We start from the raw sequence: 18,033 nt of genomic DNA on the forward strand, positions 1-18,033 counted from the left end.
CACAGCCAGTCAGACAGCCACTTAGCCCGAGGCTACCGGATCCACCTATGTTCAACGGTGACAGATCCAAATTTGAGGACTGGAAAATGAGAATCATGGACAAAATCAGCCTCAACAAAGATCACTATCCTACCCACGCTTTTCAGATAAACTACGTCGTATCACGCCTTGGAGGGAAGACTGTCGAGCACACGGTACCTAGACGCCGAAAGACTACAAAAAATCCTTATCTCTCAGTCGACGACCTCCTGGATCAACTAAGTGATCTTTATGAGACTCCAGCAGACGTTATTCGACAAAGGAATGTTTATGACTATTCAACCTTCAGAAGACGTGATAGTCAGTCATTTTCCGAGTATTACACAGAGTTCATGAAACATGCCGCGTACATGCAGGAGTATGGCGATAAAGAATATCAGATCAATGTCATTCAGCCAGATCTCATAATCGACTTGAGGAACAGGGCAAACCTCCGTCTCCTGGACGAATATGCTATGTACGGAAGAAAGTGGACATTGCCAGACCTGAAGGAACACCTCATTATGTTAGAATACCGTGATCTGATGTATGCCGAACGGCTGGCAGACAAGAAAGCAAAGGTATTTGCTAAACAGTATGCCAAGGCGAGACTCGAAGATGCAAGCAAACCACGTGGCAAATATGCTATTATTCCTCGCCCTGATCCAGAGGAATATAGGCGATAGGCCGGACGCACCAGGCCTGCATGGGCCATGTGGACGCATCAGACCTACGAACGATATGGTCATGAGAACGCAGCAGGCGAATGCAGTCAAGGACGCAGCAGCCCTGCAAATGCAGTCGAAATCAGCATGGGCACCGGCAAATCCTCGGACATCGTGTTTTTGAACGAATTGAAACCATCCGATGTCTTCAGAAAGGCCTCATTTTTTCACATTCGCAAATCGATTCCTCAGACTCATGTTGCTGAACAATAACCTCATGTCAGGCCCACCAACCAGGCTCCCCTTGTTGTCATGTGTCTCAAGGTCTTCCGAAGCCATGGTGCGTCACCTATGGACCTCACTGTCGCCGTTGGTAGCCTCGATCGATATCGGCTATGTGGCATTCCATGGAGAGGCTCACACCAAATCCACTTGATATTGGATTTAAAGTTTTAGCGCCTGCGGCTCGGTTCGGTTCGGGAGGCATCGACCAATCAGATTGCATCATTTCATCGATTTCTTCTCCGCCATATCAGGTGGCCATTGCATAGCAAATCCTTTTTCGGTCATTATCCATTCAATTCTTCATGGATTCTCATCAAATTGGGAGCCCCTTGACGCTATAATAAAGTGCTATCGACGACGCGCTAGCGGAATCTCCGGGACGCGATATTGCTGCCGCCGTCGCCGCCGGAGAAAGGTACTAATTTGGCCTGGCATACTAACACCAAAAGTTCTTTGTTTTTATGGATTTATGGATTTTTCAGCGAGCACAACACATATGCATGCGATGGAATTATTTAGTTCTTTCGAAGGCCTATGGCAGGCAGGCTGGACGGGAGAAGAACTTGGAGAATCTTGCCGATACGCAGGCAAGATGTGGCTACATCTCCGGGATCTCAATCATCTCCAGCCAAGGCCTACACGGACTATGGATGTTTGGAGATACAAGGCAAGCAATGGGCCTGCATCTCCGGTCTACCAGCCATGGGGGCCATGGCTCTTTGAGAGGGGGGAGTACTGTTACGAGCGTACCCTTGACACACCACTCAGCCCTATGGCCTAGTGCCTTGGCGGAGGCATCCCCTACCATATCATGCCTCCTTCCCACATACATAGTTCGGTAGCCTTATTATCCTATTCTACCTCACCCATATAATATGCCTCTATGCTGGTCCTGACAAAGAGTTAAGTTCTTATTAACTTAGATATTTATATTTTTAAATCTTTACTAAAGTCTTATCTTTTAATAAGATTAGATATTAATTTTTTTTAATAATAATATTTAATTTTTAATAGTTTATATAAAAATATAATTCTCTATTTAAATTTATCGTAAATAGAATAAGTAAGATAAACGATATATAACTTAATAAATTCTTTTTAAATATCTTATATCTTATTTAAGCTCTTTCTTAGTTTCTAAGAAAAATAATTTTTTAATAGAAAAGTTTTCTTAATACTAAGAATAGATCTTACTCGAATAAAGTTTAAATATAAGTTAATAAAGACTCGAGTTTTCTATTATAAAGTATTAAACTTATATATAACGTTATTATATTAATTTAAATTTATATAAATATTAGCTAACTCGTTTATTATCTTATTAATACTCAAGTCGGTTTTTAATATTTAGCCACCTTACTACTTTGAAAACGCCTCGGCACACTTTCAAGCCCCACACACACCTGTTCTACATACAATCCTCACTCTATATCCTGCAAGTCATGACCGAGAATACCATCACTGTCCATTTCATCTGTAAGTGTCTCGATTCGGAAATTATGAAGCTATTCAGAACTAAATACACTCTCAGACGCTCCAAATAACTTTCCTCTCGCGCACCGCCGTCCCCAACTCAATGACAACGTCATAATTCAGTACAGACAGTCCGATACTATGAAACAGGGTGGTGGATACGCTCTTGAAGCCCAGGATCTTTTCCTAGGCTGGATACGTGCCGGAGATCTCAATGCAATTCGAAGCCTTGATGGAGAAGAATCCGGACTAGTCGGTAGCCGAGGCATTCTCAAAGTAGTAAGGTGGCCAAATATTAAAAACCGGCTTGAGTAGATAAATATAAATTAATAAAGTTTTAAAGTCTTTTATATATAATTAGTATATATAATAGAATAAGATAGAGCTGAGCTTGAATTTGTATATGCAGCCAATCATAAATTCGGGTCCTCTACGCTTTTTGGCTAGACCGGCTAACTCATCGCGGGTAAATAAATTAGCGTCCGCAACCATCAAAATCTCGCCCTCCCGCGCGAGCGCGCCTCCCTCATCAAAAAAATAGGTGTACATTATTAACATATAGAATAACTTTTTTATTTTCTATTAAAATTTTGGAATTTTTTTTTTAAAATTTTGAAACGCTGTTTGTGCTTTCCGAATTTTTAAGAATTTTGAAATTTAGTCTTATAATTATTAAAGCGCAAGGAATTCAAATATCGCTCACCAAAGTTCGCTCGACAGTCGGACAGCCCTAATCAGGTACACATTATTTGATTTTAGAATAACTTTTTTATTTTCTATTAAAATTTTAAGATTTTTTTTTTAAATTGTAGAAAAAAACATGAACTTTCAGAAAAAAAAGAATTATTTAATTTAGTTCTATAATTATTAAAGTGCAAGGAATTCAAATATCGCTCACCTACTTACTCGATAGCCCTAATTAAAAAAATGATTATGAATTTAATTCATAGGCCTTTACTCGTATATTATATAGTCTTATCGCTAAATCGCGAGACTATATAGACTATCTTAGAGTTTTCGATAAGATAATAATTACTATTAATCTTAAATTTTATTTTATTCTAGAGAATTAATTATCTTAAATAGAGTTACTACTATCGATAAATATCGATAAATTAAAGCTCTTTATTAACTTCTCTTTTAAATATCTAGATATATATTCTTCTTCGATTAAGAATATTTATAAATTCTTTATAGGTTATAAAGTAAGATTATTAATCTTTCGCTATAATAAAGTTATATTCTTTTAAAACTCTCGAGCTAGCTAACTTATCTTCTCGATTAATTTATTTACTTAAAGTAAATAATTTATAGCTTAATTCTTTTTTATTATAATAGCGTAATATCGAATAATAATTTTCTAAAACTCGTCTTATTTCTAATAGATTCCGTTTAATATAAATATAAATTTATCGAGTTAGTTAATAGTCTAATATTATAGCTATAAACTATTAAAGACTTTTAAAATATATTTATAGAGTCTATCTTATCTAGAATATAATTTCAAGTATTAATATTTATCGAGATTTAATTCGATCTAGTAAGATCTTAACTTAATCTATTTTCTTAATATTAAACTTTATTATAGTAAAAGAAAAAAGAAGATTTAAAAGAGAATAAAGAGAAGTTTAAATATTTCGAAAGATTAGATATTAAAAATATGAAACTAATTAGAGAATAATAAAATCTCTTTAAAATATATTAATAGTAGTTAATATTAAGAATTTTTCTTTACTATAAAGTCTAAAATAGAGTTAATTCTTTATAAGAGTCTAATATACTTATTCTTTAATCGTTTAAGATATTAAGAAGATTATAAGTACTTTAAATAGTTATTTTTCGAGTATACTTACTTTCCTTAGAGGGTCTCTTATTTTATTACGAAGTTTATATAAGAATACTTAATAATTAGCTATAAGTAAGAGTATCTTTAATTAACTATAACTCGACTATTTCTTATCTAATTAAGATCTTATTTAAATCTTAAACGTTATAATAACTTAATAACTAAGATTATAAATAATATTACTAATATATATTTTAAATATAAAAATATAAATGAAAATAAAATAATAGTAGCGATTTCTTTCGATTCGCTGGTTATAAGAATAATCTAATATCTTCTTTATTTCTTAAGTACTATTCATTAAAGCCGTTTCGTTATTTCGTTTAGACTTTTTAAAATCGAGTTATCTATTTAATAGACTTATTTAAAAGTATAATAGCTTAATTTAATTTCTTACTAGCGCGTTTCTTTAAATTTATTCGCTAATTTAAATAAAATAAGTAGATTAATCTTTATTATAGTATTAAAATTAATATAGATATAATATTAATATAGATATATTAAATAAGATAATTAAGATATCGAACTATATAGATAGAAGAGAGATATTAAGTAATAGATAAATATCTCTATTTAGATATACTAGACTCGAATAGATAAGAGAGCGAAGTAATATATTAAGAATATAGAATACGCTCGTAATAATTATAATTATTTTAATTTTTATAATATCGCGTTACGCGTATAAATAGATTTATTAATTATTTAACTTATTAATAAGAGTAAATATCTTAAAATAATAATATCTTTATTCTCTTTAATATATAATACTCTATAATATTTATATATATATAATAACTTAATATATAAATTTAAAAAATAAAGTTTTTAATAAGAATAGAAAGATATATTTTATTATTATTAAATGTAATATTATAGTTTAAATATTAAATTATAAATATTAAATTAATAATTTTTATAATAATCTTTAATTTATTAATAGTACTTTTTTATTAATTTATTAATTTATTATATAAAGTAGAAGTAATTTTATTAATAGATAAATTATATAAATAATTTTTAAGCTTACGCTATATAATAAGATAATATAGAACGAGATTTAAGATATATTCTCTTATCTTAATTCAAAGCGAGATTTAAGAAAGATAAGATAGAATTAAAATAAGATTTTCTTAGTAAAATAATAAGATTATTTTATTATTTTATAAGAAATTTAATTTAAATAATTTTAATAATTTATATATTAAGTATAGAAAATTATATAAAATAAACTTTAAATTATAATATTATATTTAAAAAAAATCTTAGAGTATAGATATTTAAAATAATATTGAAAGAGATATAATAGATTATATTTAAAAAAAATTATAATAATAATAGTTCTAAATTATTTATTACGAATTTCTTTACTAGGCGTTTCGATTAAGCTTAGTACCTTAATACTACGATACTATAGAGACTTCTTCTACTATAGACCTTCTATATTTTATCATTATTATTATATCACATATATATATTATTCATATATATGATTTCACTTAAAACTATTTTCTTAATATTATTCTACTTAATAAACTTAATAAAATAATAATATATATCTTAAAATATTATCTCGAGATTGAGATAAAATAAGACTTTTAGAAAATTAAAGACTCTATTTCGAAACTCTATCTTATTTTTATTTTCTCTAGAAATCTTATCGAGATATCTTATCTTATTACGTATTATAATTAAGCTTATTATTATTTAAATTCTCTCGCGAAGTATTTTAATTTATAAAATATAGATATTAATTAATTTAAGAGACTATTTACTTCTTCTATTAAAGAATTAAATTATTCGAAATAAATATAGTTCTTCTATAAGTCTTTTTAATTAGTATATATAAAAGAATAAAATAGAACTAAGTAAAAAAAAAATTATATATATAATTAATTATAAGTTTAGAGTTATTAAGCTCTTTAATTAAATTAACTAAGTTAGCTCGCTAGCTCTCTTAAGACCTATTATTAAAAAAGTAAATATACGTTATTTACATATAGAATAACTTTTTTATTCTCTATTAAGATTTTAAGATTTTTCTTTAAATTATAGAACGTAGTTTACGCTATTAAATAAATAAAAATCTCAAATTTAGTCTTATAATTATTAAAGCGTAAGAAAATTAAATATCGCTTATTAAAGTTCGCTCGACAGCTCTAATTAAAAAACAGATGTATATTATTTAATTTTAGAAATTTTTTTTTTTAAAACGCTTAAAATTTTTTATTTTCTACTAAAATTTTAAGATTTCTTTTTAATTATAGAACGTAATTTACGCTTTTAAATAAAGATAAAGTTATTAAATTTAATCTTATAATTATTTAAAAGACTAAAAGTAGAGAATTTAAATATCGCTTATTAAAAACTTATTTACTTTATTAAGAATACTCTTTTATACAAGCTTATATCGTCGAGTAATAACAATTTTAATAAAATTCGAAGTTATTTCGCTTCGTCCTCGATTCGAATTTATTAATCTCCCTCGCTAAAAAATCGTAAAACTATAAAAATCGTAGAAATCGTAGAAATCGTAAAAATCGTAAAAATCGTAAAAGTTAAGAAGAATTCTATAAATTATAAAAATAATAATAATAATAATTAGAACGAAAAAACTATAATAGATATTAAAATAAACTTCTTATTAATTAAATTTAAGATTAAATTAAAACTTTATTTAAGTAAATTAAGTTTTAATAAATATTAATTCTATTAGATAATATAGTTAATAAAATAAACTTAATAAAAATATTTTAAAATATCGCTAATAATTTATAATTATAATATTAGACTAAGTATTAACTTAATAAATTTATAATTATATTAAATAAAATTTATTAGAAGCGAGACGATTTCTAAGAGATTATTACTTAATATTACGCTATTATAATAAAAAAGAATCTAATTATAAACGATATTTATTAGATTTATAGAATAATCGAGAAGATAAATTAACTAGCTTAAGACTTCTAAAAGAATATAATTTCTTTATAGCGAAAAGTTAATAATTTTAATTTATTATTAATAAAGAATTTATAGCTATTTTTAATCGAGAAAGAATATATATCTAGATATTTAAAAGAGAAATTAGTTAAGATTCTAGATTTATCTCTATTTATTAATAATAGCGATTTTATCTAAAACGACTAGTTCTTTAGAATAGAATAGAAATTTAGAGCTAATAGCGATTATTATCTTATTAAAAACTTTAAGATAGTTTATATAGTCTTATAATTTAGTAATAAAATTATATAGTATACTATATATAGAAGACTTCGAAACTCTATTACTCTATATTAATCTATTATTAAAATTATAGATAAATTAATCGATATCTATAAGAACTTAAATTAATATAATAATTTTTATTATAATATATATACTCTATAATAAGAAATCTAGCTCTTTATTAACTTCTATTTAGACTATATTCGATTAGATATTATTTTTAATATTAATAAAACTATTAGAATAGAGTATTATCTTTTAAATAAATTAAGAAAGAACTTTAGAGATTTATAGAAAATTATAAAAAGATTTAATATCTTAAAGGCTATAAAGGAATATCTTTAAAAATTAAATAATTTATATCGTATTAGATATAAAGATATAGAGTTTATAAAGACTACTATTAAATTAATTATAATATAAATTACAATTAATATATATCTTATATCTATTATTAAGACTACGATCGCTATATCTCTAGATATTAAGATTAATTTAAAATTAAAAAAATTAATATACTATAATTATAATAAAAAAGACTATTATTAAAGTATCTATATAATAATTATTTAAATCGAGACTAATAAAAAAATCTCTAAGAAAGCGCGACTCTACGTGATAGAAATAAACGAAGAATTTGAAATTAATAATATCGATACTATAGATAGCGACGATTCTTCTTTAAATTTAAGAAACGAATAGCCTCTTTTAAAGTTACGATAAGAGGTACTTATAAAGTATATCTAATAGATACTTCTAATAACGCTCTAGTACGTTATTCTTTTCATATATAAATTACGCTATCTTTATAAAAGAGAATCTACTTACTTAATAATTTTCTTATAGATAATAGATATATCGATATTTATATAGTTATAAATAAGTTCTTAGTTTTAGCGATATATAAGGCCTTATATCTAGAATTACTTCTACTATTATAATCTAAACTACTAAGAAGTTATAATAATTAGATTATAAAATAACTAATTATATACTATTTACTTCTAATAATAATAGTAAAAGATTATTAAGAAGAGATATATCTAATATTAATTATATTATTAAAATATAATATAATAATTAAAAAGTCTTAAATATATAAATACGAGGTAATTCTTAATTTATTATTAAGATAAGATACTCTTTCTATCTAATCGATATAATTATAATAATAACTAAATATTAATAATAAACGAACTTCTCTTTCTATTAACTCCGAAGCTTTAATCACTTATATTACCTACTTTCTTATCTATTATATTAAAATAATAAAGCTCTTCTCTATCTACTTATAATAATAAAACTAATTCGAATATTCTTTTATTAAATAAGAATAAGAATAGTAAGAAGTCTAAATTTATTAATATTACTAAGATTAATACAGCGATTATATATTAACTAGCTTATAAAAATAATAATAAATTATTTATATTAATAATAAATAAGATCTATAATAACTAGTTAATATTATATATATCTCTTATTACTCGAATATCTCGCGATCTCTATATATTAATTAATAAATCCTATCTCTATAACTTAGAAAAGAAATATAAAAATTTTTATAATTTTAATTATTCTATTTAGATTAATAGCACTAATAAGATTAATTCTAAGAAGATAAAATATAAACTATTTACGAAGTATTATAACTATCTAAATATTTTCGATAGAACTAAGACGAATATACTTTTCTTATACTATTCTTATAATTATAAATTAAAATTTAATAATAGCTTTAATAAAACGAAACTTTTTAAAAGTAGAATCTATTTAATATTAGAATATAAACTAGAATAGATAAAGAAGTATTTAGATTAATATCTAAAGAAGGATTTTATAATATTAAACTATATACTATTCGCCTCATCTATTCTATTCGCGAAGAAACTAAATAAAGAATTACGTTTTTATATAGACTATTAAAAGTTAAACGCTATTATTAAAAGAAATTAATATCTAATCTTATTAATAGATAAGATTTTAATAAAAATCTAGAAATATAAATATCTTACTCGATTAAATATTATAGTCATATTTAATAAACTATATATATATTTTAATAGCGAGAATTTTACTACTTTTATTATCTTTCTTAAAATATATAAATATCGAATTCTCTCCTTCGATCTAATTAATAAATTAATTATATATTAATAATATATAAATAATATTCTATTAAAATATCTAAATAACTTCTACTAAATCTATTTCAATAATATACTTATTTATAATAAAATAAAAAAGAAATATATTTAATATATTAGATAAATTCTCTAGAAATTAAAAAACGCTAACCTTTAGATAAATATCTTTAAATGCGAATTCTATATTTAAAAAATTAAGTTTCTAGATTTACTAGTATTTATAGATAAGTTATAAATAAATTCTATTAAAATTTAGATTATTATTAAATAAATTATATCTACTAACCTTAAAAAAATATAAGCCTTTATTAAATTTTATAATTTTTATCGACGATTTATTAGAGATTTCTCTAAAATAATTAAATTTATAATAAAATTTATCGTAAAAGAAACTATATTTAATTAATTCTCAGTATATTAAGAGATCTTCTATTTTCTAAAAGTCGTTATTATAGAAATCTTAATTTTATAATATTTCGATAGAATAAAGAAGATTATTCTAGAGATTAACTCTTTTAACTACGTTAATAAAGATATTTTTTCTTAATATAATAATAAGAGAGTACTTTATTTAATAATCTTTTATAGTAAAAACTTTACTCTAATTAAGTATAACTATTAAATCTATAATAAGAAGTTACTAACTATTATTCGCTATTTTAAATATTAATATCTTAAATTAGAATATATTAATATCTCTACTAAGATCTCTACGAATTATAAAGATTTAATATACTTTATTAAAAAAAGAGATCTTAGCTATCGCTAGGCCCGCTATTTAGATATACTATTTAAATTTAATATAAAGATTATTTATTAATCTAGATCTTAGAATATTAAAGTAAATATATTTATATAAATAGCTAGATATAAATTAATTAATCTCGATAATAAACGATTATATTAATAATATTAAATAATTCTTATTCTTAATCGATTGAAATTAAATAGCGAAAGTATTAATATATATATAATTAATAACTCTATCTACTATAAAATAATAAAGACTAATAAGAAGAATAACTACTATATAGAAATTCGTAACGCTATCGCCGAAAATAAGAATAAGTTTTAAGAGATTACTCTTAATAAGTACTTTATCTAAGATAAAGTACTTTACTATAAGAATCGTTTATAGATATTCAATAATATATATATCGATATTATTCGAGAAATATATAATTAATTATTCTACGACTATTTTAGAGTAATATATATTTATAAATTACTTAAAAGAGAATATTACTAGCGAGAAATAAGGGCGATAATAGTTATTTATATTTAAAATTACTATATCTATTAAAGAGTTAAGTTATCTTATAATCGAGAATATAATTTACTTTAATCTCTATTAATTTTATAGAAATAATAATAGAATATATTAGTCGACTTTATTATAAACTTATTTATATTTAATAACTATAACGCTATTTAAATAGTAATTAATTAATTTATTAAGAAATATTACTACGTAATCTATTTCGATATTAATAAAAATATTACTACTAAGAAGATAATTAATTTATTATTTAAAAAAGTATTTTATTTATATAATCTATCGATCTTAATAATATCGAATTAAAACTCTTAATTTATAGCTATTATATAGATATCTTTTTATAAAAGATTAAATATTATAGTTAAGCTATTAATAGTCTTTTACTTTAAAATTAATAAATAAATTAAGCGAGTAAATTAGAATATAAAGCGTTATCTTTAAATATACTATAATTATATATAGAATAACTAGATAAAATAGCTATCTATTATCGAGTTCGTCGATAATAATACTATCTCAGCGATTATTAATATTCTATCTTTTCTTATAAATAAGAGATTTCACTCTTAAATAAGTTTCTACTCGAATATTATTAACTATAAAACTATTTATATATATCTTAATACTATTTAAATAGAGAATATTATAAATTATATAGAATAGATTCTTAAGTATATTAGAAGTAATATAGATTATATTTAGAAGGTTATAATTATATAAATTAATAAGTATTAATAAAAGATTATCTTTTAGATAGACGATAAAATCTTTGTAAATAAAAAGAATATTATCTTTAATCGCTCTTTTTATAAATTAAACTATAAGAGACTTAGCTTATTTAAGATTATAGGCTTTATAAAAATCTTATATTATCTAAAACTTCTATTAAGTATAAGAATCTACGATATCTTTTATTCTAATCTCTTAAATCTCGCGATAAATAACCCCTTATTAAAATAGATAAACTCTTCGCTAAAATACGTTACTATTGACAATTAGATTAAATAAGTTATTAAAGAAATATTTATCTTTAAGTTAATTTATAGTCGTCTTAAGTATAAAGTTAAGTAAAAAGATCTCGATAATAATCTCGTCTAGTATAAGACGAACGATAATAAGTTTAAAAATTATTAAGATCTAGCTACTGGCCGGAAAGATATAATATATTTTATAGGATATTTCATATTAAGTAATATTATACTATACTTAAATATAATATAAATAGAATTAAATACTATTTTATTTTTTTAATATAGATTCGAAATCTTAGCGAGATATCTTACGATATAATATATCTATAATATTATATTATAGTATAATATATATATAAAATATCTCGATTAAGATTTCTATATTTATAGAATAATCGAACTAAGATATATAGAATATATTTATTCTTTTTTATTAAGAGAGAGAGAATATAAAAAGTAATCTAATATAGCTATTTATCTTCTTATTAATAGTAATAATTAAAATAATAATTAGAACTATAAGCGTCTCTATTCTTTTTTTTTAAAATTATAATATAAAAGAATATTCTAAATTTTAAATCTTTAAATATTATAAGAATAAAATTCTATAATTATCTTTATTTATATATTTATCTTAACGCGTTAGATAAGCTTAATAGATTTTATATTTATTCTTCTCTCGAATTCTAATTTACTCTTCTATTCTACTTTATCTTAATTCTTTTAAATACTCTAAATTTATCTCTATCTAATTAAACTTATTAATCATTTATAGATAAATTCGCTTTTTAAATTATCTTAGATCTCTTCTTTAAGATTAAATTTATTATTATTAATCATCTCTAATTATAAGCTTATCGATTATTTTTATATATATTATAGAGTATTAATAATATATTTTAATAAACTTATAAATATTAAACTTATTAAAATACTTTTTATAAGTTTATTATATTTACTAATATAGCTATTATAAATATTAAGTAAGTTTTTATATAAAGTATTATTAACTCTTTTAATTTAATTTAATATATTAAGATCTTCTTTAACATTAAATCTACTCTATTTAAGCTTATTTTCTTAATACTTTATATAAAAAATTATTATTAGAGTATAGAATATCGCTAATATATAATACTTTTAAGTATTATAATATTTTTTAATTATTAAAAAATATCGCTTATACGTAATAACCTCCGCGAGAGAATAAAGAATATTATAAGTTATTTAAGCGACTATAATATATTTAGATTTTAATTTCTTCTATTACTCTAGAATTAAGAGATTCGCTAAATTATTAAAAAAAGCTTTATAAAGATTATAATTAGAATAATAATTAGAAGATTTATTATTTCTTCTATACTATTAAAGCTAATTATATTTATTTTTATTATCTAAATTTTTAATCTTAGATTCTATTATTTAATTAAACGTATTTTTATTTAATTAATTTATTCGCTTAGCTTTTTATAATTAACTACTTATATTAATATTTTAATAATTTTAAAATATCTTTTTAAGCGCTTTCTAATAGATCTTTATCTATAGCTTCTTCTTAATATTAATCTTTTAATTTAATTTAATTTATTTTATATTATTATAATTTAAATATAAAAGTATAGTTTATTTATATAGATAGCTTAAATTTAATTAAGTTTAATTATAATAGATAGTTAATTTCTCGCGAGTTATTTTAAAAGCTTTAAAAAAAAATTAAAAAACTATCTTTTTTCTTAATTTTCCGAGTTTTTTATCTATATAGTTAAATAGATAATTATAAATATTAAAAATATAGTAAATTATAGCCTTCTTTTCTCTATTTATTAATTTTATAATTTTATAAAAAAATCTAATAAATTAAATTGAAAATTAAATCTATTAGAAATTAATTGAAAATTATTTAAACGCCTAGATTATAATTCTTATTTATAATTATTTTTTAATATTTAATCTTAAATAGATAGCTAATTTATTCTTTAAAAAGCGTATAATATTAATATAAAGAAGTAGAGCGCGGATTAATATCTAATAAATTAAATTTTAACGAGTCTTAATATTCTAAAAGAGCTTAAAAAAGCGTTTTTAATAATATTACTCTTTTTTAAAAGATTAATATTTATCTAATATTAAAACGTTTTTATTTTAAAGTCGTTTAATTTATAATATAAAAAAAATCTTTTTACGCTAGCCGCTAATATTAATATATATAACGATTTTTTAAATTTTAATATAATTAATAATATAATAACTAGAATAATAATAAGAAATATTATATCTTTATTAAGATTATCGATAAATTAATTATACTTATTCAAATTTAATTTTTATCTTCTTTATTATCTTAGCTTCTCTAAAAAAAATTATTTATTAAAATAATTCTAATATTATTTAAAAGTTCTTTTAAGACTAGTTAAATAATATACGCTATATAAAGAATATATTATAAATAATCTAAAGACTTAAATTCTCTAATATTAAGCGAGTTATTTATTATAGAAATAAAAAAATAATTAATTAAATTATCGAAGAGTATATTATTATTACTAGCGTTATTAATTATAAATCTAAATATATAAATTTAAATCTTATATTCTATAAGAATTAGATTAATAATATTTATAAATTTTTAGCTAATATATTTATCTTTAATATATTTAAAATTTATAAGAATCTTATATTATTATTAATTAATATTAATAAAAAAGATTAGAATTATTATAAATAATTAATAGTTATAAGATAATTAATAATTTAAAATTAGAGAGACTTTAATATTATTAATTAATAAATTCTTTAATAATTTTACTTCTAGCTTTATAGCTTTTTTTATTAATTAATTCTTTATAATAAATATTAACTTTAATTATATATTAGAGTTAAGATAGTTAAATATTCTCTAAATATTATAAAGAATATCTCGACTTTTATTATCTCTTTCGAAGCCCTCTATAAAGTTAAATCTAGAAATTTTCTAATAAGTATAATTTTAGATAGAGACTCGATATCTACGAACTTTATTAAAATTTAAAAAATAATTTAAAAAACTATTTTTAATATTATTAAGCTTATATAAATTAAGATAATTATTAAATATAATATTAAATATAAAATCTTAAATCTAATTAATAATATATATCTTAAATTAGCTAGAATTAAAGAAGTAAACTATTATATCTCTAAGAATTTCTTATTATTTATTAAGAAAGTTAATTTATATAGAATCTTTAAAAAGATTAGCGCTTTAATTTATAAGCTTAAATTTTTATCTAATATATCTAAAGTCTATTTAATTATTTTAATTATTTATTTAAAGTAAATTAAATTAAACTCTTTTAATAGAGAGATATCTTTTTTTATATCTATAGTTATTAAGAGATAAGAGAAGTATATAATAGAGAAGATTATATATCGAGAAAAATAAGAGAAAAAGAATAGATATCGAGTACGCTAAAAAGGATACTTCGAAATTACTTAGAAATCTATAAATATATTTTAAGAGAATATATTAGAAATAATTAAGAAATTCGAAAAGTTAAGAACTCGAAAATAAGATTTTAAATCCTTACTTTCTAAGTAATTTAATTTATACTTATTAAATAAAAATAAACTAAGATAAATTTAAACTATTTAAACTTATATTTACTATATTATTATTATACTTTTATATTTACTTATATTAAATTTATATCTTATTTAAATTTATATTATTTTATTTTAATTTTATTTTATTAATATATAAATATTATATAAATAGATATTATTATAAAAGTAACGATATTTCCGCAATTTTTTATTAATATTATCTATTAAAAGTTTAAATTAATATTTTTCTACTATAGATTAATACTATTTAAAATTTATTTAAAAAGAAATTTAAAAATATCTTTTTAATATTTTTATACTCTTCGATATTTAGATAAATATTATAACTAATATTTCTTATATAAATAATAGAAAAGAATTTTTAATATTAATTATATAATATAGTAATATAATATTTCTTAATTATCTCGCTAGATCTAAATTTAAAAACCTTTTTAAACTTATAATAGAATCTTTATAATATTAAATAATCGATATCTCTACTTTTTAATCTAAAATACTTTATAACTATTAATTTAAGAATTACTTTATTATACTATAAACGAAATATCTTAATCAATTATTAATAATATTATTAAACTTTTAAATTTTAGCGAAAATCTTTACTAGATAAAGAAAGACGTTAATTATTATTCTTTTATCTTTTTACTTATTTACACTTTTAACTATAATAATTATTCTCTATTTAATACTTTTTAGCTAATTTAAATTAAAACTCGTATAAAAGTATTAAAGTAACTAAAAACTTTAAAAGCTTTTTATATTTATTATTTAAGAAATCGCTAGAGAGATATTAATCTATAAAACGAGGATAAGAACTTCTTATTTTTAAATTATAATAATTATCTAAAAATTCGCTATAAAGTACTATCGATCTTAATTTTAAAAATAGATTAAGACTCGAATTACTCTAGAGAAATAATTAATATTACTTCGAGAATCGCTTTTAGCTATATTAATTTTTAAGTTTTTAATAAATTATTTTTAAAAAAATAAATAAAGTACTTTAATACGTCTAATATAGTCTAGAGAAACTATTATATATTAACTAGAATTTAAAATAAAATAACTTTAAATTATATTCTTTATTATCGTTTAATCTAGTAATATTAGCGTTATAAATACTATATTACTTACTAACTTCTAATTTATTAATATTAATACTATCTCTATTAATATTAATATCGAGTTATTTATTAATCTCTAATTCGCTAATATTAATATCGAGTTACTTATTAATTCCTAATCTATTAATATTAATATTATAAATCTTAAATCTCTTATCTAATATAATCTTTATTATTTTAAAGAAAATTAAGATCTTAATAATCGACGTAAAGAATAAGAATATCTTAATTACTTATTAAGATTTTAATAGATTAACGAGTAAAGGCCTATAAATTAAATTTATAATTATTTCTTTTAATTAGAGCTATCGAGTAAATTTAATAAGCGATCTTTAGTAAGCGAACTTTAATAAGCGATATTTGAATTCCTTACGCTTTAATAATTATAAGACTAAATTTAGAAATTATTTTTTTATCTAAAAGCTTATACTTCGTTCTATAATTTAAAAAAAAAATCTTAAAATTTTAATAGAAAATAGTAAAGTTATTAAAGGGTTAAATATAGAGTAAGAGATTTTAATAATTACGAACGCTAATTTATTTATTCGCGATAACTTAGTCGATCTAATTAAAAGGCGTAATAACCTCGAATTTATAATTAACTATATATATAAATTTAAGATTTTCAAGCTTAATTCTATCTTATTCTTTTATATATATTAATTTTTTAAATTATAAAATATAACTTTTACTTTTTAATAACGTAAAGTTTATAAAATTTAATCTTATAAGTTTAAATAAATCTTAAGTTAAAGTATTTTTACTTTTTAAGAGATATATCTAATCTTAAAATTAGATTTAAAAGTTATTTACTTTTAATAAGTTTAACTTATATACGTAAATTTATATAATTATAATATAATTATAATATTATAGAATAATTATTATATATTAAAGTATAGTAAGTAATAGTTATTATTAGTTTATCTGAGAAGAAAGATACTAGTATCAAGTTACTAGCTACTACTACTTTTGAAAGTCTTATACCCGCGTTAGCACAAGCCCTAACCCTACTTTCGATAGGTTACCCTGTAGTGGGGAACCCTAGGATTACCTTTTGGGAGCCCATACGCTGCACTTTAGGGAGCTTTGTGGGTGCGATAGGCTCCTTAGACCCCACGATGGGCGAGAACTAGGTGCATTTCCGACACAGTTTCAAGCGCATTGTCCCGGCAACCCTCGAAGCGGGTGATATCCGACATGTGGACCCTTTTCTTGGCATGGTGCAGGACTTTTGGTTACCTCATGATAGATCATCAATCCTCCAGGGATCCAACTGCTTCTATCAGACATTCTTCTTCTCCGCTGCGAGGCTGCCTGATTCCGAAACTTCAACACATCAACGCAGCCCTTCGCACCTCAGAAGTTTGATTTTGTTGAAGATGGCGGGA

The 18,033-nt window shown here is 21.6% G+C and overlaps 2 protein-coding genes across 2 annotated transcripts; both read left to right on the forward strand.

Annotated features, from left to right (window-relative positions):
- Nucleotides 1–47: 47 nt before the first annotated feature.
- Nucleotides 48–704, forward strand: HO173_003331 (uncharacterized protein; the record flags this gene model as incomplete). The annotated part of the gene is made up of 1 exon (XM_037305258.1): nt 48–704. One exon carries the CDS (start codon nt 48–50, stop codon nt 702–704), a length of 657 nt encoding a protein of 218 aa, XP_037168123.1.
- A 1,706-nt stretch (nt 705–2,410) lies between these two features.
- On the forward strand, nt 2,411–2,756 carry HO173_003332 (uncharacterized protein; the record flags this gene model as incomplete). The annotated part of the gene is made up of 2 exons (XM_037305259.1): nt 2,411–2,444; nt 2,500–2,756. 2 exons carry the CDS (start codon nt 2,411–2,413, stop codon nt 2,754–2,756), a joined length of 291 nt encoding a protein of 96 aa, XP_037168124.1.
- Between the last annotated feature and the right edge of the window lie 15,277 nt (nt 2,757–18,033).

The sequence above is a fragment of the Letharia columbiana genome, assembly GCF_014066305.1.
Source record: "Letharia columbiana isolate WasteWater2 chromosome Unknown Sc0000007_s0, whole genome shotgun sequence".
Lineage (NCBI taxonomy): Eukaryota > Fungi > Ascomycota > Lecanoromycetes > Lecanorales > Parmeliaceae > Letharia > Letharia columbiana.